General features: G+C 38.1%; 2 protein-coding genes across 3 annotated transcripts in view; one reads left to right on the forward strand and one right to left on the reverse strand.

The window, feature by feature from the left end:
- Nucleotides 1-9,808, reverse strand: part of LOC126091895 (RNA-binding protein fusilli-like) — a 1,039,987-nt gene extending 1,030,179 nt beyond the window's left edge. The window contains exon 1 of the mRNA XM_049907191.1: nt 9,759-9,808. The gene's annotated coding sequence lies outside the window, so the exon portion shown is untranslated. The remainder of the gene's footprint in view (nt 1-9,758) is intronic.
- LOC126091896 (uncharacterized) lies at nt 8,858-22,477 on the forward strand. 2 transcript variants are annotated; one of them, XM_049907193.1, is made up of 4 exons: nt 8,858-9,687; nt 9,783-10,008; nt 10,202-10,323; nt 19,738-22,477. In XM_049907193.1, exons 2-4 carry the CDS (start codon nt 9,909-9,911, stop codon nt 20,515-20,517), a joined length of 1,002 nt encoding a protein of 333 aa, XP_049763150.1. In that variant the 5' UTR covers nt 8,858-9,687; nt 9,783-9,908; the 3' UTR covers nt 20,518-22,477. The 2 variants fall into 2 exon arrangements, with proteins under 2 accessions (XP_049763150.1, XP_049763151.1); XM_049907194.1 differs by having other exon boundaries at nt 8,858-9,589.
- Nucleotides 22,478-23,071: the final 594 nt, after the last annotated feature.

Consider the following 23,071-nt stretch of genomic DNA (forward strand, 5'->3'; position numbering starts at 1 on the left):
AAACTATATATGAAAGGAACACAATAATTAAGTGAGATTAGATGATAAACTGAACAACTCGTTAAAAAAAAATAAAAAAAAAATCTTAAAAGGGCTACAAAATCCAAACTAGTAATATACGTGGCCAAGGCATTTTATTTAGATTTGAACATCACCTGTCTTCTCCATAAGTCCAAGTGACCTTATTCAAGGAGGTTGGTTGGTTCATTTTATTTGTTCATCTGAAGCAATCTCTGTAACTGCCCTAAAGTCACTGTAGACCAATGAACTCCCAAACACCAAAAGAGGATGTTAACCATTGTATCATCTTGCTTAGTTATCAGAAACTGAGAAACAGTTTGTTCTCAAATACCTCAACACATCAAGTTACAAGCCTCCATTTATAAGAGATGCACAAAGAGTCAGTGTCTAACAGAAATGCACATGTTTCACTAACCAGCCAATGAAAAGAAGATTCTGTTCATGACGCTGGGAAGAACACGATCAAGGTATCTCCAACTCAGTGGAACCACTATTTTGATCACAAAGAAAATATCAGTTTGCACACTGATTTCGGGTCTAGTGAAACAGGGGATGCAGCCCGTCGGCTTTGACCAATAACGTCACACATTACTCATAGATAATAATGTCTTCACTTTCGGCTAGAGATAAACAGTTCTGTGCTACGGATAAGCGCTATCATTGTACATTAAAATAACTGAATGTGATTTTAAAGGAGATCGCTACATATTGCTCAAAATATTCTTCGTGAGCATTTTTTAAAATAATTGACTATTTGCAATTCATTCGGTAATTTCATTGTTAGTGAGTTTGAGATAATTTGGACTATTAGTATCTCATTTTCGTTTGTAGGTATGGATTTATCTGTTCCGATGAACCTGGATGATTTGAGAGAGGCTATGGGCGTTGCATGTTGGCCACGATTTGTTTTTCTTACAAATGTGTGGTCTCGTTGCCGAGTATGTTCGATGTCGTGAGTGCGGCGAACATATGCGCTTCACAAGTGTATCTAGTCACCGTACTCACGACTTATTCGTATGGCGCTGCAGCAAAGTTCGGTCGTGGCGGTCCATTAGACGAGGGAGGAGAAGGAGATAAGTGTTTAACGTCCCGTCGACAACGAGGTCATTAGGAAAGGACGGGGAAGGAAATCGGCCGTGCCCTTTCAAAGGAACTATCCCGGCATTTGCCTGAAAGGATTTAGGGAAATCACGGAAAACCTAAATCAGGATGGCCGGAGACGGGATTGAACCGTCGTCCTCCCGAATGGGAGTCCAGTGTGCTAACCACTGCGCCACCTCGCTCGGTGGACGAGGGACGTGGTTCGAAAAATCTAAGCTCTCCTTGAGAGACATTATGAAAATCACGTACTGTTGGTGTTTGAGATATCCTGTTTGTCCATTAATGTCGTGTGAGTAAGCGTACAGTTGTGGATTGGTACTCTTTTTGTGGGGAATACATGAAATATAGAGGGCCGTTGGGGGGGGGGGGGGGTTATGGTCGAAATTGACGAGTCGCATTTTGGCAAAAGGAAGTACAACAGGGGAGAACCTCCGGTGGGATTATGGGTTTGGGGGTCTGTATTTTCAGGTCCAGAGTGTGACGATGTAGTGTTTAAAGTAGTACCCAATCGAAGGAAGTAAGTTTTGGTCAGCTTCATTGAAGATCACTTTGCAGAGGGTTCCATTGTAACTTCATATGGTTTTTCTTCATGTAGGGATTTAGGGGAAAGCATCTAGTAGTTAATCACAATATTGAGTTCAGTTCATTATCCACGGGCTTGTACAAATAGCATAGAGGGTTATTGGTCAGCTGTGAAATCTCCTGTAGGGAAGGGGAAACGCCGGATTTCCACACTTCAAGTCACTTAGACGAACATTCATGGAGGCGTAGTATTCCCCGAACATATTGCCCGTTTAAATGTTTTGTTAAACGTGTTGGGCAAATGTACCGTCCGAAATATGTTAGCTAATTTCACATTAGGATATGGGGTGGGGGTGAAAGAGTGTGTGTGTGTGTGTGTGTGTGTTTCGTAATGTTTTGTTTGTCGTGTATGTGGGTATGTGATTTTTGTTGATGTCTTGCTAGGCGAGCTTCGGTTCTTTTAAGAAGTTCCCCTTGGTAAATTCAGTTTTCCATTTTCTCTTTTACTGCATTTGACTATTTTCACGTATTTCATTGTTGTATTACACCGTTAGGTATGTTTCCGTGTACTCCAGTACGTAATAGAAATTTCGCAGCTGTCGTTCTTTCGTTTCCCAGCACTAGTATCAGTACGATTTTTTCGAATCTGTACTAAGGGTGAAATGCCGGGCGCAACTAAAATTTGTATCCCGTCGCTCTGTTGACCTTTACACTGACACTACCCATTCGAAAAGAACGACATATGTAACACTGATGAGATTTACCTATATATGTCAACTGGAGAGCAGGATACAAGTAGTGTGTGTAGCTGTATAGCTCAACTAAAGAATGGGATACTATTGTCACTGCTGTGATCAAAACTATAACTTTCAGTCGATACTATCAGCATCGAAGGAGGGAAAAAAAACTGTACCCCACAGTGAAGTAAGGGATACAAATTGTATATGTGTCGTCTTATTGCCTCTTCGCGTAGTTCAACTGAGATACAGGTTGCAAATGTAACGTACGTCCATTTCCACGTTCTCGTTAACAGTGTTCATGTAGTTCAACGGAAGTATGGGATACAAGTAGCTCCTCCTGCCATCGGTAGTACTAGTATCTACGTAAGAACAGACTATTAGTGCTTGCGGATGCGAAAGAAACAAACACATGTAAAATTTGTATCCCGTGCTTCAGTTGACGTAGAGAGTTCAACTGAGCAACAGGATATTAATGCTAACGAAAACGAAGAAATCGAAGTATGCTAAACCTGTATCTGGTACTATAGTTAACCAATACAGTTCGAATGATGCTCGAGGTACAACCCATATATATTGACGTGAGGTATTCTATGCTACCCATATTTCCATCTAATTTTTCCCCTTCATTTGTCACAGAAATAATTCGAAACAAACACGCCGTATCCTTAACGAGAAAATACTATTTGCCTTGATATATGTCTGTTGTCTTTTTCGTCTCTCGTATTCCTTTGTTTTTGAACAGTCTTGTCAGCTCTTTCACCTGTGTAATAAATACTCTCTGGCCAATTCTGACGTCATTGGTAAAGTCGACTGGTTGTATCCCCTGCTTCACTAGACCCCTGATTTCTCCCAGCCAATAGCCTCAAAATAGTGTGGTATATCATTGGTGCTTTAGAAGGTAAATGCAGATATCTTGCTCAGTGCAGAGAGTTCTACCACCAGTGTGTATATGCGGCCAAGAAAAACAAATTCTCGGATTGCCTGGTTAAAAATAGTTTCCCAGGTGAAAATACACTTCTTCCTGGGTGAAAATACACTGTACCCTGGGTGAACGTACATTTTTTCCAGGTTAAAGGGCAATATTCTTCCCTCGAAGCTGTAAAACTTAGGAATTCTTTGAATCGTAAAAGTTTTATACATTTGCGTAGAACTTCCAGGTACTTCAGCAACTGAAACCCAGCAAAAAACTACGCGTTTTGGAAAAATCTTTGATGCGCCTCAACATATGTACACTGCATATTTTCATAGTAGTTAAGTATAAATACGAATTTCATCAAATACAGCACGGTAGCTTCCGTAGCATTGAAATCAAGATTAAAATACGCTTTTGTTAGACAATCATTGCTCACGTCACGTGATCTTGCTCGCCGATGATACCAGATATTCAGAGCATTGCGGTGGTGTAGTCAGCCAATAGCTAAATCACTGTTAAGTAGTGCGAACCCACAAATATCAGACGCAATATACGCCGTGAAATAGGTAGGAAAAAGCAGCAAATCGACCCACGGCATATAATGTATAACTACCAAACACTTCCAGCTCGTTTGAAGTCAAAGAAGAACTTCATCCAGACAGTACGGCTAACACCAGCCTGCGCCCCACTGAGCAAATCACACAAGGCCAACAACTACCGGATGCTACTCGGTGAGCAGTGAATAGTTTAAGAACAGGAGTCGCAAAATGCAAAGTGCAATTGGTTAAATGGGGCCCCTCAGAAGATGACCAGTGTGAATGTGGAGAAACAGAGAGGATTGCACATTTGTTCATGTGGACACGGATGGAGTTAGTTTGCATGCGGAAAATCTATTTTTGTGCAATAACAAGGCCATTAAAGCTGCAGTGTTTTGTAAGAAGGGAATTTAGATGTTCTTGCCCGGACACGTTAAGTGAATTCAAGTACACAAATACGAAAACTTGATCGTTTAAATTAATGTACATACAGTATAGTTACAACGAAAACCCAAGCTTTTGCATTTAATATTGGTCATCAATTTGTTTTTTTTTTCCTAGGGTTTGGTTAGACAGGATCATAAGAGCACAATTTAAACTCATCATCATCATCATCATCAGTTATCTGCTATATTAGCAGGTCCTCTGCCTCTCCATTTTCTGCGATTCATTGCTTCCTTCTTAAGGCTGCTGCATGTTGTACCGTCCATCATGTCATCCAGTATCTGGAATCTCTTCCTTCCTCGCTTCCTTTTCCCTTCTACATAACCTTCTAAAACTGTTTTTATCAGTCCGTCATTCTTTCCTAATGTATGCCCAATCCAATTTCTTTTTCTTCTCTTCATTACATCTAGTAACTATTTTAAACTGCAGCAGCTGTATATTTCTGACAAGCACGATTTTAAATTTCACTGCTGTGTACCGAACATTTCGTGTTTTACCTGGCTGAATAAATGTTCCACCCATATAAAAGCCAGTTACGTGTAGAACTGCTCAAGAACTCACCTAGCTCTTATTTCTGAAGGATAATTATATTTGCGCCATTGCCATTGCATAATTTGTAATCTATGAAGGAACTAAAATAAATATGAAAACTAATCTTGGAGCTTGGCCTTTTTAGCGTGTGTTATACTCTTTAAGATATATCAAACACAAATGCGCCAGTAACATTTTAAGTAATGGGGCAAACGGCTGGTCTTCTGGCCCCGAAATTTTTCTAAGCGGCTGGTCCTCATAGCGTTACGTTCTGAATGAGAATCAAGCATTCCATTCGTCGCACAATCTCACAAGTAACATAATTCATCTGGCATAAAACGTAATTTGCTCTGAAAATAACGCTTCTTAAATAACTATCTGCAATATTTTCCCACGACGCGTTAGAAATGTATACAGTTGGGACGTCACGCTCATCGAAAACAATCTGTACAAAGTAGTATTCGTCCTACAGCCTTCGACACATTTTGCTGTCGGCAGACGCTTGTATATGCACTGTGTTTTATTTATTTATTTATTTTTTTACTGTCGTAAAGGGCGCGTTTTTCTTCACAACTAAAGTTTTATTTTGGTATTATTCTCACGATATGTTTTAATGCTACAGTATTATTCCGCAGTAGCGGACTGAAGTAAAATTCTTTGTTAAAGTATCAGATCTTACCAGCAAAATAATTTATCTCAAAATGAAAACAATGAAAAATCCCCGGAATTCAAAAAATTCCCGAGTTTTTCCCGCATTTTTTCGGATGAAAAAATTCCCGTGTTTTCCCAGGTGCGTATATACCCCAATCACCACCAAATCGGCCACTGATTATTCTTATCCTAAACTTTTTTCAAGATGTAGCACAATCAGTCTTCATACTCACGAAAAACAGTAACTCTTAGACCACAATGACAGACTGATCTCCTCAATGCCGTGGTACACATCTCAGATGATTTACTGTCTACAAAGAATCACTATGAGCACTAAGTGATCTGCAAAAGTATGTACACATAATTTCACACCTTTACAAAACCTTTTCTGGCTGATGACCCCACAAAAAAGTTGAAAGTTAATTGCTTATTACATTTTCGCTGTTCATGCAGTATAACTGCTACATGAAGCAGATGTTTTATTACTTCTTTATTATTGTGTTCATAACATTTTGCAGATAGTATACACATACACCACTGCACGTACCAGAGAAATTACATCTATTATATGACACTGTTTCGAAGATTGATGTCATGAGCACTGACATGTGTCAAAAATTACCTCATTATGCAAGACATTTAAATTTATTACTTTGTTACACTTTTTGCATGGCATACATCTGCCGCTGAATATATGTACCACAATATATCATTGTACAAAACACAGTTTGGGCAATAAGCACTGAGATGTGTGAGAAACTGCCACAACACGCATGAAGTTTTAATTTATTTCTTCTGTACTACGAACTTTATTCATGACATGTTTCGGAGACAGTAGGTACATATCATTGAATGTATCTGCAAAATTATATCATTGTACAGCATATCATTTAGGATGTATGTCAAACATTAGCTGGGTGAAACTGGCTAGACATACAGACAAATATGTGTACAAATGAGCGTGAAATATGTTAAATATGTGTTTAATGTAGTCGATATGTGCACATTCAGGCAAAGCCACAGGGAAAAAAAGTTCATCTTAACCCCTAAATAATTTCACCCAAATTTGGCACTCATATTGGATACAATTTGGAAGAAATGCTGTAGGGATAAGTACCACCAGCCTCCAACAGAGTTGAGTGTGATAACGTGGAAAGAGAACGGAGGCGAGGAGATCGACAGATAGTGACGGGGAAGGAGGAGAGTGGCACAGATATGAGGAGATGGACAGAGATGGGAGGGGGAGAGAGAAGAGATAGGCAGAGAGGAGGTGGAGGGGTGAGGAGGAGATGAACAGATCAAGGAGGAGGAGGACATGGACAGAGAGGGAAGAGGAGGAGCTGGATAGAGAGGGGCAGGAGAAGGTGGAGGGGCAGGAGTAAATGGACAGAGGATGGGAGTGCAGAAGGTGGACAAAGAGAGAGGGCAGTGGAAATGCACAGATAGAGGGTGGAGGAGGAGAGGGATTAGTACAAGACTGGAATAAATAAATATCTAGGCAACAGCAAACAGTCAGCTAGTTAGCAATAAGATCGATTCAGCGGGTGCATGTAGTTGGAACTCGGCAGATGTACAAAAACCTTCTGTCACATCACTGTCACAGCCATCTTAACCATCTGTGAGTAAATCATAAAAATGTCTAAGACAAACATAATGAGTTTACAATAAAAAAAAGGAAATTACAAAAATGTATGTGATAACAATAATAAGTTATGCGTCCCATTTAGCATAAATGAAGGAAAACGAATTTTTCTATCATCTATCAGGTCCACATTTACTTACTTCAAACTTATAAAAATATTTGCATATGTATCAGTCTTAAGTGTAGTGTTGGCCGTATTTTGAACTAGACAGAAGAACTAACCAAGCAAGCCATTTACAAACTACAGTGATTCGTTCATTGTAATTTCATAGTTTCATCTATAGTCAATTTTAGTGTTCATTTCTAAGATGGGTACTAGGAAATATACAACACTGCTATAACAGAAGTGTCTTCTACTTTTCAATAAAACAAGAATAACTGGAGCACTGTTGACAGACATATAAACCAAGAAAAGGAGTTCACAAACTAGATTTCACAACCGTTTGTTACTTCACTGAAGCAAAGATTTTTCTCTTTTTGAATCTGATGACATTAGAGCATCCATATATCTCAGAGGAGATCCCAAATTATCAAATTGTCTAGGTTATGATAAATAGTACACTAAAATATAACTCAACAATTCAGTGTGAATCTTTTTTCACACATCTCAACACACACTGAAATTCATAGCTACCATTTTCTCACTAACAATAAATTTGTGATTAAGTGACAACTGCCACACAGCAAAGTCAGTCTCACAACAAACTTAATATGTATCAGAAATAAAAGACAAAAATGAAGAAAGACTATTGCTTTTTTACATGGGACTGACAGGTGGCATATATATACATTTTTATGATAATTTCACATGGAGGGAATCTAAAGTGTGTACAAGATCCACAACCAATATGTCATTTCAAAAACTAAATTTTTCAAGAGCATGCCTGCAACAATGTTTCTGGTGACTATAGAACTGGAGATATTAAATATCATTGCTCCTAAATTTTTTTCTGATGCAAGAAAGGTTAGAAACAAAATAAATAGGCATATGGCACCAAATATGGCTCCATGAGGTGTTAATCACTGCAGCTATAGTAATCTAAAAATCACCTATCCTCTCTTTTTTTAAAAAAAAAACTGAGGAGAAAAGGAGTATGTGGAACAAGATAGATAAAAGGAGGGATCAGCTGACAGGATATCTCTTAAAGCATAAAGGAACAGTTAGTTTGGTAAAACTGCAGAGAGAAAACAGTAAACAGGTTAATATGAGAGTAGGTTGCAGTATATAGTAATTCAGATATGGAAATATATTTGAACAAATTATATTAGCATAGGGAGCTGCATCAAACCAATCTTCTGAGTGAACACCAAATCATTCATGATTTTTGCAGTCTAATATGACAGTATAAGTTAGCAAATAATTTATTCCACACATCCTTAACATACTGTACTGAGAAATGACACTATTTGTTGCAGTCTATCTATCTCTTTTATGCACATTAAAAGGTACATCATTGTAGTAGCTGCTTGTTTTCAACCTGAATAAATTAATAAAGGTCTCATTATCAATGGAAATTACTTTGAATACACCATAATCACAAAGCATTATTTTTTAAAAAGAGCCCTCTATTAACGGAATGGTACTAAAGCTCAAATAATTTGGTTCAAGATTTTGGTCCACAGAATCCTCAACAATTTACTCCAGTAATCCCCTCCTGCACAAATTTTATTTTCTAATAATTGGAAAATTACATCAGTAATGCAGTCGCTCGAGCTGTTAACGAATTTAAAATGTAATTAAAATCTGCCTCATACTACCACGGTTGCGATTTCACTAAATTCCTTGCACAATATATTGGAAACAGATAAGACACGAAGACAAATTTCCATCACGTTAACCACTGTCATTCTTGACATTGAATTTTCTCAAATTACTGCCCATTAAGTAAACAATGCTGTTAAACACTGTTCTGTAGAAAACTGTGAGCATGTGTTCGATCTCAGGTTTATGGAGCGTTCGTACAGTAATGAGCTTTTCTACTCTTACACTCCTACAGTTTGTAAGCTTAGTTTCGTACACGAGCAAAACTAATAAGTGACATTTGGTATAATGGACGCTATTTCGCATCTTTCGTCGACATGTCCTCAACGAATCTTGGAAATCAACTCAAAAGGTGTTACAGATTACGTCTCTGCAATGACACGTTCACACAATCTGGAATAGTTATTGACAGATCAGCAGAGCATACACAAATATCCTATTTTACGTTCAAATATCCGCTCCATGGCTCTAGGCTGCAAAAATAAACAATATAAAGCTTCCTCCCTTTCTCCAACACTATTTCACTGAATGTCAAAACATTGATGGGCAAATATTTCAAGACAGTAAAATCAACAATAAAATAATAATTATCCTGAAAGTTATACAAGACGCTACTGCAGACAACTATCCTAATAATCGCACTGAAATTACAACAGCTACACCCTTTTATCTTCGTTTGTGGTATTTTGATGCACGGTGTTGGTAAGAACCACCTGCAAGGTAAAGGTATGCACGTGTGACTGACTATTTAATATAAACAGTGTTGTATTTTTTCGATTGCACGATTAAGTACATAATCCAGATGCACTGAAAAATGTCATCGGGTACTCACGGATATTCTCCGTCACTATAATCCTAATAGTAAAGGAAAAGTAATATTTAAAATGAAACTTACCTGCCGGCTGGCCGTATATTACAGGTGTCTTCTGTGAAATTTGAATTGGCGTTCGAGGTTTGTCTTTTTTAAATCGAGTATTGTACTTTCGATACAAAATTCGACTCGCAGCAGAAGGCTGGTGTTGTAGTGCCGGATAGTGCATTAAAAATGGTGGTGAAAGACAAAGAAGAAGTTTCCGAGCAGATAGAATGGAATGTTGAAACAGAAGTGCAGTTATTTTATGCTATGATTGGCCACAAACCCGTTGGTGAGTAGTTTTCATCCTTCTCAGTCATCAACGTATCTATTCTCCCTAACCTAAACATATGTAAACAATTGAAATGGAATTGTATATTTTTGTCGTTTGGCAACCATACGCTTTTTTAATGAATGATAGTACTGTAACTTAGGCAAATTACACTGCTCCGTCTTTCAATTAATTCATTTTGTGTATTATTCAGGTGTTAACAAGCACTTCCAGATGGCTTGCATCCTTGAGAAGTTCAGAAATGCTCTGAATAAAGACGTTTCATCAAAAGTTATATGGGATCATTTGGACACAATGTATGACATGCAGGCCTTGGTATGTATGCTTATTTGATATGAACCAAATAGCAATAGAATCATATCTCTCTCTCTCTCCCTCATATTATACCTCCCTGTGTGTGTGTGTGTGTGTGTGTGTGTGTGTGTGAGAGAGAGAGAGAGAGAGAGAGAGAGAGAGAGAGAGAGAGAGAGAGCGCGCTCTGCCGAATCTTCTGTCGGTGAAATCTTGTGAACATATATGATTGAGGCTTTGTTATGTACTGCCAATCATGGAAGAGGAATTAAAGACCTTGGTTGTTGTACTGCAGACTGATCTATAGCTTAGCTTGAGGTCTAGGCTATGTTGTGTAAGATAGAATTTGGTTGATAGTTGGCAAAGCTGAGGACTGTGAATATGAAATAAAGGTTGCAATACCAGGTGATCCGTAACACACCCCAATGCCTATGTTTGCATGACATTTAACTCAGTTTTCGTAACAAATAAATGAAATTGAAATGCAAAATCAGTAAAGGTTTATTACAAAACAGGCAAATCTCCTGATAGTATGTTGGTGCTATACAGTACATTTATTATGAAAAATGCATGGCGGGCATTAAATATTTCTTATCAGGTTTTTTTTAATCTTATTCATTCACTGTTACTACTTTCATCTATTAACAACAGTCTCCAGATCAAAAACTGACATAGCAGCAAATGTAACACATAGTAATGTATATGTTGAGAAAATATCCCCCATCAGAAAAAGTAGTTTTCTTTCACAATGCATGTTTTTTCATGTGCTGTAAGATGTCGAATGGCATGCTATGTCAGTCTGAAGATTATTATTGTTAAGATCTAAACTGAGTAATCACAGTCATCAATTTCAGTGTGTCCACAGCATAAATTGAGGTTTTCTTCTGGTGTATTGCGTAGTCACTGTCTTTCTGCAGTAGTTATTCAGTATGTGTACAAATATTCAATGTACTTTACAGTGAATACAGTAGGAGACAAAGTCTCTTAAAATCTCATAGAATATAGTCTGTGTGACACCAAGCTCCATGTCTGAGCATGTACAAGTATTTGCACATTACGTAAACATTATAGAGATGGTTACTGTCATGCTGAGTCAGTATAGATAGTTCAACATGCTATTAGTGGACTCGTGCAGCACTGAACATTCTGTCAGAGATTTTACAGGGAATAATGTCCTCTAGGTCACAGGTAACAATGCAGGGGTCAAGAAGAAATTTTTGGTACTTGTCATCAGTTTTGGCCAGTGATGTAATGTCAATGGCTGCTGTCCCATCATCTGTTGGTGCACATATTCATAGTTTTGTTGTTTGCTGATGAAGCCAATAAATGTGATAGCAAAAGAAAACAGGTTGTGGTGACACATTGATCTGTAGCTTAGCGTGAGGTATAGTTTAGACTGGAAAATAATAGTTTAGTTGTGAGTTGGCAAAGCCAACAAATGTGATACTAAAAATACCTGGTTGCGGTGACAGACTGATCTATAGCTTAGACTTTTAAATTGCCAAGAACATTTCGTTGTTGTCGCCATGTTGTTTATGGCATTTGTCGCTTCAACCAGTGATTAACTTCGTGAAAATTAACTGACTGGCACTGCCTAACTTCAAAATGTAATATATGATTTAATTGTTAGATAACATTGTCAGATCTTACAGAGAACTACTGCTGTAGATTGGTTATAGAGGCCACTTGCAGAATAAACTGAAGAGAGGTTGTAGGACACAGTTGTCATTATTCTAGAGCCAATGAGAAGCCAATACTGTATTAAAAGGCTTCTTCCTATTACATTTAAACTTTGTATGTAGGTTTTCACAGGCTGGATTTGTCTTCCAAGTCTGTGCCAGTTCAGGTTTTCCACCGTCTCAGAGATGGCCCTCACAAACCTGTGACCTTTCATGCCATCCTTCTTTGTATAGGTCCAAACTCTCCCGTCAGTCCTATTTATTGTGTGTCCTGTACACTTGAGCAAAAGCCTAGGCTGGGTCATGTGAATGTTTTGTAAGCAATCTCCTTTGTAGATAGATCGTATTTTTGCAGTATCCTGCCAATGAACTGAGGTCTGGCACTTAGTTTACCTACCACTGAGCTGTGTGAATGTTCTGCTTTATATCTTCTCAAACTGTTACCCGCATGTATTTGTATTACTTGACAGGTTCCAGTTGTGACTCATTGTAGTCAACAGATGATAAGTTACATTTTGTTTTGTCAGCTGGAAAATTTTACATTTCTTACTTTTAATGTTTGAAGAAAATTGCCACTCATTGCATCACTACAGAATGTTACGAAGATCTGACTAAATATTTGTGTAGCTTTTTTTCAGACAGTACTTCCTTATAGATAACTGCTTCATCCACAAAAAATCTGAGTTGACTATTAATATTGTCTGCCTGGTCACTAACATACCACATGAACATGAATGGTCCCTTGGGCATACTGAAAGTTACTTTTGCATTAGTTGATGGCTCTCCATCCAAGGTAACTTGCCACATTCTCCTGACAAAGAAATCCACAATCCGCTCACAAATTTTACTTGCTACCCCGATTGATCGTAATTTTGTCAGTAACGGTTGGTGTTTTACTGAGTTAAATGCTTTCCGGAAATCAAGAAATACTACATCTACTGACTGCTTTGATTAAAGGCTTTCAGTATGTCATGTAAGAATGGTGCAGGCTGGTTTTCACATAATCAGTGTTTTCAAATCCTTGATGCTTGGAATGGAGGAAGTAATTATATTCAAATACCCATTTGAGCTCATCATACGGTGTAAAAGTCTACAACAGATGATTGTCAATGGTATGGGATAGTAGTTTTGTGGATCACTTATGCTGACGTTATAGACAAATAATGGGAAAAGTTTTTAGTTAAAGAGATCTATGGTATACTATTTTTAAGAGGGGCTACTCACCTGCAGGTGCAAATTTGGTGTAGAATGTGATAGGGTTTCCATCAAGCTTGAGTTTTGTTCAATTTTGGCAACTTCAGCTGTTTCTCAGTGCCAATGACACTGTCTGTCTCACTCTTCTTTTTTACTCTGAGAGAGTTAAACTGTGGTACACTTCTTGATTTTTCTTTGTGAAGAAACATTTTGAAACAAAGTTTAGTACTTTTGCATTTGCTTTGCTTTCCTCAGTTTCAGTTCCTGTGTTATAAGTGACTGTCTTGACATTAACTTTAGTATCACTGATGCCTTTTACATTTAACCAGAATTTATTTGGGTTTCATGAGAAGTCTTTCAATGTGCTTCTTCTATTATAGTTGTTGAAAGCTCCGTGCATTGCCCTTCTGACAGCCAGATGCATTTTGGTTACCATTTCCCTGTTTATACTCTTATGCTTTGTTTTACACGTGTTGTGCGGTAGCCACTGTGTCTCTAGAAGTATCTTTACAGAGACTGTATACAATGGACTGTCCCTTCCATCACAAAACTGTTCCACTAGACACATGCAGGTATCTATCCAGTGCTTGGTCACCTGTTCTTCTAAACTCCTACCACACTCACTCTAAATGTTCCTGGTGAGACCTGAATGTTTTAAGTTCGTAATTGAGTTATGATGTTATTGCCTCTTTGTCTAGTTTGAAGAACATGTAACAATGTCTTCATCTTTTAGTCACAGCTGCCTCGTGGTCATTACTACGAGTTTCCAAGCAGACATTTTAAAGAGGTCATGTGTATTTGTCATTAGATCTGATGTAGTTGCAGCATGAGTATGCTTCTGAGCCATCTGTTGTATTAGTTTTGTATATTTTTTGATGGCACAATCAAGTAGCATTTTCAGTGCCATAACCAGTTTTGACCAGCAAGTGTTCATCTTCAGACCAAAGGACCATTCTCCAAGAACTTTTCATTGCTTCAACAGTATTGTATTGTTGACAGGGCAAAGGAAGCAGTATTCTTAATGGAGAGCAATCTACAGATTTAAAAGTATGTTGGTTGCACCCCAGGGACGTGTGACAGGACCATTACTATTCACAGTATGTAGAAATGATGTAGTACATAACATGGGAAGCTCCACAATGTTATCATCAGGTGATGCTGTTATGTACAGAGAAGTGTCACGGTGCTGAAAAATTGTGGTGAAATGTAGTAAGAGCATGGAGGATTGATGTGTGACACAGGGATTACCAGTTGACCTTCAATATAACCAAATGTAATGTATTGCACATGAAGAGGCAGGATTACACATTATTGCGTGATTACACAATTACTGAACAGTCACTGGAAGCTGTCACATCAATTAAATATGTGGGTGTATGAGTTCAGAGTGATTCCAAGTGGAATGATTGCAGGGAGGGCATATGCCAAATTGGGAGTCATGTGTAGGTAGCGTATAAAATGTGCATTCAGCCAGTACTTAAGTATTGCTTGTCAGGCAGGGACCCTTACCAAACAGCGCTGATAGAAGAAATAGAAAATATCTAAAGACAAGCAGTGTGTTTTGTCACAGGTTTGTTTAGTAAGCAAGAAAAAGTCACAGGGATGCTCAGCCAACTCCTGTGGCAGGCTCTACAAAAGACACATTGTACATTATTTAAAATTTGTGGAAGAGTCAAACAATGTGTTGCTTCCTCCTACATATCTTGAAGAAGACCATGCAGCCAAGATTATAGAGATATTTGAGCTCTTGTAAAGGCTTACGAACTATCATTTTTTGAGTAGACAATTCACAACTGCAACAGGAGAGGGGGAAGTGTCATTGGCACCCAAATAACCCCCACCACACACCATAAAATAGCTTGTGAAGTATAGATGTACATGTAAGTGTAGAGCATTGCAGGATTGCAAGAATTGCAGTGTCTTATCTAGAGTGGGTGACTGCAAACAGCATCTGACCCAGAATGAGCATCAGAAGCTAGCTGGAGCACTCTTCCTGCCTATGTGGAAAGAAGTGAGGAGTTGCCACACTACTTTTTTATTAGACGTACATAACATGAACCTTTGTATAAAAGATTCCAGAGCTAAAATTTTCACTTACTCAGATCTCCCAGAGGGGAATTTACCAAGGTTATATACTGAGAGTGAAAAGGGGGGGGGGGGATAGAGGAAAAGGAAGGAAAGGAAAAACCATAATGGTTGGAACATGGAATGTGCTGACACTTCTAGAACAAGGCAAATAAAAAAAGAAATGGACAAAAACAAACGGGTTGTACTTGGTACGAGTAAAGCAAGGTGGGGAACTGGTGGAGAAAGTAAGTTTTGCTACTTATAAGAGTTGGAATACTAATAGTCGAGAAAATAAATGGAAATGTCATAAGAGTTTGAGTGTAAATGAAAGACTGAAAGTTAATTGACATCCTGACAAAGAGTTAGAGGAGTGCTATGAGTAGATAGGGAAAGTAATGGAAGAGGAGGAAATAGGAGCATGCATAATAGTTATGGGAAACAAAAATGCAGTTGAGTGCGAGGTAAGAGAGAGGGCAAATTTCTTCTGGAGTGACAGTTGTGGCTGGAGGAACAACAAGGGATAGGTGTTAGTAAACTTCTATAAAAGGAACGATCTCATGGTAGGAGGCACCTTGTTAGAGCACCACACAAGTAGGAGGTAAACTTGGAAATCAAAACTCAATGACTGTTTATGAAACCAACAGAGGTCTACAAATAGCTTGAGAAATGCTAAAAGTTACCAAGAAGCAGATATCTGCTCAGAACACAATCTAGCTATTAGAAAGCTACATATTATTCTAAAGATGGTCTAGGAAGGTACAAAAAGGGTAACATTAAATTTACAAACAATAAAGAAAGAGGGAAAACCTGAAGTAAAAGATTACTTACGGGAAGACTGAGAATCAGTGAGCCAGGCAATATTTTTGATAGACTGAAAAACTTTAAAGAGTTATTGGAACAAGTGCTATGAATAAAACCTAGAGAGAATGGGGAAAGTATGGATAACAGACAAAATGATTTGTAAAGTAGAGGAAAGAAGGAAGTGAAAATTATAAATATTGAAGAGGGGGAAAAAGAATGTATAAGACCATAAATAATAGCATTAAGAAAGCTGATAGGTTGAGCTAGATAGAAGTGAATTGGGAAGAAATTAACATCAAATGATTTGTTAGAGATGACAGGTATTACTTAGTTTATAAAGAAGCATTGGGGTTGATGTGTGAAAAGGAGAGATGAAAGAGGGTCGTGGCGATAGAAAAGGAGGATTGTAGGATGGTTAATGAACCTCACAAAGTAAAGGAGAGATGGAAAGAATATGTCATCTTGTTATATGAATACAGTGAAGACAAAAGGCAGAGCAATTTGAACTGGAAGTAGGTAGGGCAACAACATTCTATTTGAGTGAGTTGGAGTTAACTCGTAAGGAAGTGGAAAAATGGGAAAGACACATTGCTTGCTGTATTGCCTGCAGAAATATGTAAAACCTTCGATGAAAAAGGAATGGAATAGCTGTTAGAAATAAGTAGGGGAATATACTGAAATGGAGAGTGGCCTAACAACTTTGATCTTGGTACCGTCCGAAAGAAAAACAACATAAGAAAATGTAAGGAATATAAAACTTTAAGTCTGACACCACATGCGACCATTGTTGTACTGAGAGTGGTAAACAGAAGGATATATAGCAATCTGAATAGCTTCATGGGTGAAGAGCATGTGGTTTCAGAAAAGGGGTAGCCACAAGAGATGCTGTAGGCTTACTAAAAGTCCTAGGAGAAAGGTACATTGAAAAGAATAAGGAGTTAATGCTATTTTCATTAATTTGGGAGAAAGCCTTTGCTAGGATGAGGTGGGATAAACTCATGCTTAACCCAAGCAAACACCGCATTGACTGGAAAAAAAGTAAAGTGGCTAAAGAGTTATATTTAAGGAAAAATCTGGAGTTGCTTTCTCCAGCAACAGGACCTGTCTGTATGCAATAGCATTCATATTACTGAATGAACACAACATTTTTGTTGATAATTTTTAATTTTATGCCATAAAGATTGAGTGTTAATATTAGTGAGATTGCCAGAGTGTGGATGTAAATATAAATGGGATTTCGTTTTGCGATGAACTCGAAGAAAATAAAAAAATTATATAAAAAAAACTGACACATCACAAAGGATTTATCCAGATGGGATGGATATCAGTAGAAGTGATGTGCATGTACAGACAAACAAATTACAATTTCAGAAAAATTGAAAAAATGGGTGATTTATTCAAGGGAAAGAGCTACACAGATTGAGCAAGTCAATAATGTGTTGGTCCATCTCTGGCCCTTGTGCAAGCAGTTTGGCTTGGCATTGATTGATAATAGTTGTTGGATTCCCTCCTGAGGGATATAATGACAAATTCTGCCTAATAAGTGCATTAGATAATTAAAATCAGGCTGGTTGGAGGACTTTACACATAACACCCCAAATGTGACCAATTGGGGAGAGATCCGGTGACCTTTCTGGGTTTTGGCAAGCACAAAGGCAAACAGTAAAAACTCCCATCATGTACGGGCAGGCAATATCTTGCTGAAATGTACCCCAGGATGGCTTGCTATGAAGATAAACAAAAAGGAGTGTAGAAGATCATTGACAAATCACTGTGCTGTGAAGGTGCTGTGGATGACCATCAAAGGGATCTTCCTGTGAAACTAAATGGCACCCCAGACCATCACTCCTGGTTGTCAGTCTGTATGGTCAGGTTGGTATGCCACTGCTGTCTGGGGCATCTCCAAGCACGTCAGGCATTTCCAGACACATCTTTACTATTCATCAGCGCTCATTTCAAAGTGGGACTTCTCACTGAAGACTATTTTACTCCACTCAATGACATTCCAGGCTGAAGACTTGTCTGGAGACATCCCAGACAGCGGTGGGATACTAACCTGACTGTCACGTACCATACAGAAATGAGTGATGGTCTGATGTACATTTCGTTTTTACAGCAAGGACACTTTAGCTGTCACCTGTGGCATCATTACAACACAGCAGTACATTGGTGATACTCTATGCCCTGACCCCTCCCCCCGCTCCACCTCCACCCCTTCCCCCCTTCATGGAGAGCCATCCTGGGCTTACATTTCAGTAAGATAATGCCTGCCTGCACACGGTGAGAGTTTCTGCTGCTTGTCTTTGTGCTTGCCAAACCTGACCTTGGCCAGCAGGATTGCCGGATCTCTCCCCAATTTAGAAAATGTAAAGCGTTATGGGCAAGGCCCTCCAACCATTTCATGATTTTGATGAATTTGGCACGATATGCTTCAGGAGGACATCCAACAACTCTACTAATTGATGCCAAGCAGGATAACTGCTTGCACAGGAGCCAGTGCTGGACTCACATGTTATTGACTTGCTTAATTTGTGAAGCTCTTTCTCTTGAATAAATAACTCAGTTTTTCTAAAATTGTAATCGTTTGCTTGTATGTACATGTAGATCACATCTATTGATTTCCATCTCATTTGGATAATTCCTTCATGCTGCATCTTTCTTTCTTTCTTTCTTTCTTTCTTTGTCTTGGTGTATTTTACAGGGATTAAAGCTGTGTGCTGCACTAAGGCTATGATCCAAAACCTTGCTGTCTGTGGGCAAGGCTCTAACCCATTTATTTCCCAAATAAGACACAACCCATCCTCAAAGCTTCACTTCTGCTAGACATCAGTCTTATTTTACATACCTCATAGAAACTGTCTTTCGTACCTTGCTGGAACAACACTCCTGGAAGAAAGAATACTGCAGAAAAAATGTGGGCTGTGAATAAGCCATTTCTCCACAATATTCTTTTTCCAGGAGCCCTGTTCCAGCAAGGTATGTGAGAGTGTTCATGAGATATGGAAAGTAGGAGTGAGAGATAGCAGCTGTGAGGACAGATGGAGAGTCATGCCGGGGTAGCTCATTTAATCTTATCCACAAGTATCAAATTTCTGGGTCCAGTCCCAGTCTGGCATACAGTTTTAATCCCAAGAAATTTCAAAGCAGCACATTCTCTTCTCAGAATATTTTAATGAGCCCCCAATAACCATTGGTTTTTGAAAAAACATCACCATCTGTATTCTCAGAAGGAGAAACACCCTACTGACTGCTTAATTAAGGTATCTTTGTGTATACCTAAATCATTTGAGGTGATGCTGGAAAAGGTCCTGTGGAGAGTTCACAGTAGATGCAACTGCCCTCCCCTAATCTGTCTCCAGTTAAGATAACATTCTATCTCTAATGGCGGTGATGTAAGTGACACGTTAAACTTCAACCTTTCCTTTCTAGTACCTTAAAATTTCCTGACTTTTCTCATTTTCATATGAAGTAATAATGCTTGTGTCCAAAGCCAGTGTCAATATTTCACATCACTATCGGTGCTTGATCATTGGAATAGTGCTCTTACTTTGGTTTGAAAAATATGTTATTTTAGATTACTTATAACATTGACATTACTTATATTTTTTGTTGGAAACTTTGTTCTGCTATTTTCTTTTGTACATACTTTTGATGCCACTGTTTCTTTTCTCATCATATCTTCCTTTTATCTTTCAAGGATGACACCGAGAACCTGCCCTTTCCTAATGATGATAAGGACTTTTGTCTTCCTGAAACAGAGTTTGGTGATTTGATGGAAGAAAAAGTGAACTCGGGCTCTAGTATGGAACAATCATCCACGGATAATGAGGTCAAGAAAGAGCCAAAAGCTGTGAAAGATGTGATTAAAAAGGAAGTGAACAACAAAGAGGTAAAGGAACCTGTTGCGAAAAAAGAAGGAAAAGAAATCAAAGACACATTCAAGGAAATAAAGAGGGAGTCCAAGGAACATACAAAGGAACCCAAGAAAATCAGCAAAGACAAAGACTTTAGAAGAGAAAGTAAAGACAGTAAAGATGGAAAAAAGGAAAACAAGAAGGAAGTTAGGGAAACACCGAAAGAAATTAAGGTAGAATCTTTGGAGAGTAAAGATGTCAGGTCACATAAGGTACACCGAACAAGCACAAAAGAAAGAAGGGAGAGTAAGAAAGATGATATAGAAAAGGATGATACTGTAGCCACGTCTTCCATAAAGAAAGAACGCTCCAAGGACTCACACGAACATAGACAGGAAGATACCCCAAAACGTATTGCTAGTGGTGTTGGGAACAGTAGCAGTGGTGGGGGTGGTGGAGCAAACAGTGGGAGTGGCACTGGTGGAGGTGGTAGTGGTAGCAGTAGCAGCAGCAGCAAGCGTTCAACAAGGGGTGCTCTGAAGCCGGATGATGTAAGTTCCAGCAAGTCATCGAGTCCAATCAGCGCACCTACTCCTCCCCCATACAAAAGGAGAAGAACATGACAATTACGGCGGTTTTAGATGCTTCCAAGTTTTGTTTTGTGAAGCACCTTGAGACTTCAGTATTTGTATTAGTAATGTCTTAAACAGCTTTACATCCAGAAGGAATAATTTCTCTTTCACAAAGAGATAATTTTACCATTCTTTAAAGGAAGTAATGTTTCTGTGTGCATGCATGAGTTGAAATTACAAATGCAAGTAATTCATGTTGAGGAAATTTATGGTTAAATGGGTCCAGGCAATAATATTTCAAGTTACATAACACGAAGATAAAATCATATAATCCTAAGAAGATCCCATACCAATGTGTATAAATGACCACTTGTGGAGAAATATGAAGAAGCTTACAGAAAAAGATGATGGCAACTTCTGATTCAAGACAAACATCCATCACTCTCAACAATGACTGTAATCTTAACCTCTTCGTGTACTGGCAAATAGGCTGTGTTTGATGTATAAGACATATTATCTTGCTGGTTGGTGTGTGTTTTATGCAGGCTATGAAGCTTGTTTATTTGTTCTGTAGAAACAATGTTGTTATATTTTGTTGTTCTTTGCTTGCGTGCTATTATGTAAGAAAACACAAATTTTCCTGTGATTTGGTTGTTTGAAAATGTGGATTGTGACTTCAGTATGGTCTTCTGCTTTTATAATTAGTAGTCATCATGAATCTATTCTACAGCTAAAAAGTATGTATCTCAGTAAGATCTGACTATAGGAAAAGGGACATAATTGTGTTGTATCAGTTAAATTATTCAAGTATTTATTTAACATATTGTCTGATCATAAATTCAATGAAATATTTTGTGTACAGAGCTGCCAAGGAATAGATGCATTGTTGCATGCACACCATATCCTAATGCAGTATTTGAGTAGTGAAATTGTGTGCAGCAATTAATAAAAGCATGTTGAGTTCAGCAGAAGCAAAATCATTGATTGTGAATGAGGTTTGTATCAGTGTGAGAGTGACGTAGTTGCATAATTTTGACATAAATTCAAATAGTTTATGGTGCTTGATAGAATTAGAAAACAAATCTTAACACACACTTTAGGTACAATAGGTATCTATTGAAATGTCACACAAAACTGGAATTGGTTCAGTTAAATATGCAACGTTTCTGTAGTGCAGAGTAATCTATAGATTTGAAGCTAGTTATAAATATACAAAATATTGGCTATAGTGGTGCATTTTAAAATTGGCTCAGAGACTGGTAATAAATATGTTCTTAATAATATCAGTCGCCACAAGATAAAAAAAGATTCTGAAATTTTCAGAACTATAGAAATTGAATGTAGAGTAATTCAAAGAATTAAAAAATTCTGTGGAGAAATAGACTCCTCCGTGGATTCCGTATTATCAAAAAAGCAAAGACCATACACAAGTATTTCCAAGATCAATGCAAAGACAATTTGGAACAATACTGAGCATGAAACTAATAAACTTAGCCAGGCAAATGAAGATCTTTATTAGTTTCTCCATGTTCTGATGGTGCTAATTCTGCTACTGTAAGTTCAATTAATAAAAATCTGCTCTAGTTGCTAATAAGAATGTTATGAAGTCCACAACCGGTTTGACATTGCCTCTTTACAGCATATTTTTCAGATCTCTGTGAAAATGACCTGGTGTAAAGGCCGAAAACAGTCAAGGACTTAAGTTCTCATTACCAACTGGAATGGTTTTTCATTAATTAAATGATCAATTAACTAATGACAGTGTGGCGGCTGATCTGAAATTCAAATCATTGGCCACTAAACTTAACGAATTCTTCCTGAAAATAGCTGAAAACATAGACAAAAATTGGACCATCAAGACATTGGATACTTTGCGAACAGACACGCTTTTCTCCAAATCAACTGTTAGAGAGATCACAAAAATTATGAGGACACTGAAAAGCATTAACTCCTCCTGGTATTTCAGTTGAAGTATTTAAATCTTGTGCTGACTTCACAGCCCCCCCCCCCTCCCGCCTCTCTCTCTCTCTCTCACACACACACACACACACACACACACACACACACACACACACACACATATGTCAATCTTTGCAGTCATTAAATAAGTCAAACTATATTTCCTCAAAAGCTGAATACTAACAGTTTATCATGACTAGTACTGACTGACTCACGCTGATAACTGTGGTGTTACTTTTAGATTATAAATAGAAGAAAATATGTCTTTTGAAAGGAAAAAGAGAGCCCCAGCATTTCAAGAAAGTTTTTGAAATGTGGCACTACAGAAGAATGCTGAAGATTAGGTGGGTAGATCACATAAAAATGAGGAGGTATTGAATAAAACTGAGGAGAAAATAAATTTATGGTGTAACTTGACTAAAAGAAGGGAATGGTTGATTGGGCATATTCTGAGGCACCAAGGAATTGTCAATTTATTATTGGAGGGAAATATGGAGGTTAAAAATTGGTGAGGAAGAAGAAGAGGTGACTACAGTAAGCAAGGTCGAATGGATGTGGATTGCAGTAGTTATTCAGAGACCGGCACCGGATAGAGTAGTGGGGAGAGCTGTATTAAACCAGTCATGAGATTGAAGGCCACAACAAC

Source organism: Schistocerca cancellata, chromosome 7 (genome assembly GCF_023864275.1).
Source record: "Schistocerca cancellata isolate TAMUIC-IGC-003103 chromosome 7, iqSchCanc2.1, whole genome shotgun sequence".
NCBI classification, from domain to species: domain Eukaryota; kingdom Metazoa; phylum Arthropoda; class Insecta; order Orthoptera; family Acrididae; genus Schistocerca; species Schistocerca cancellata.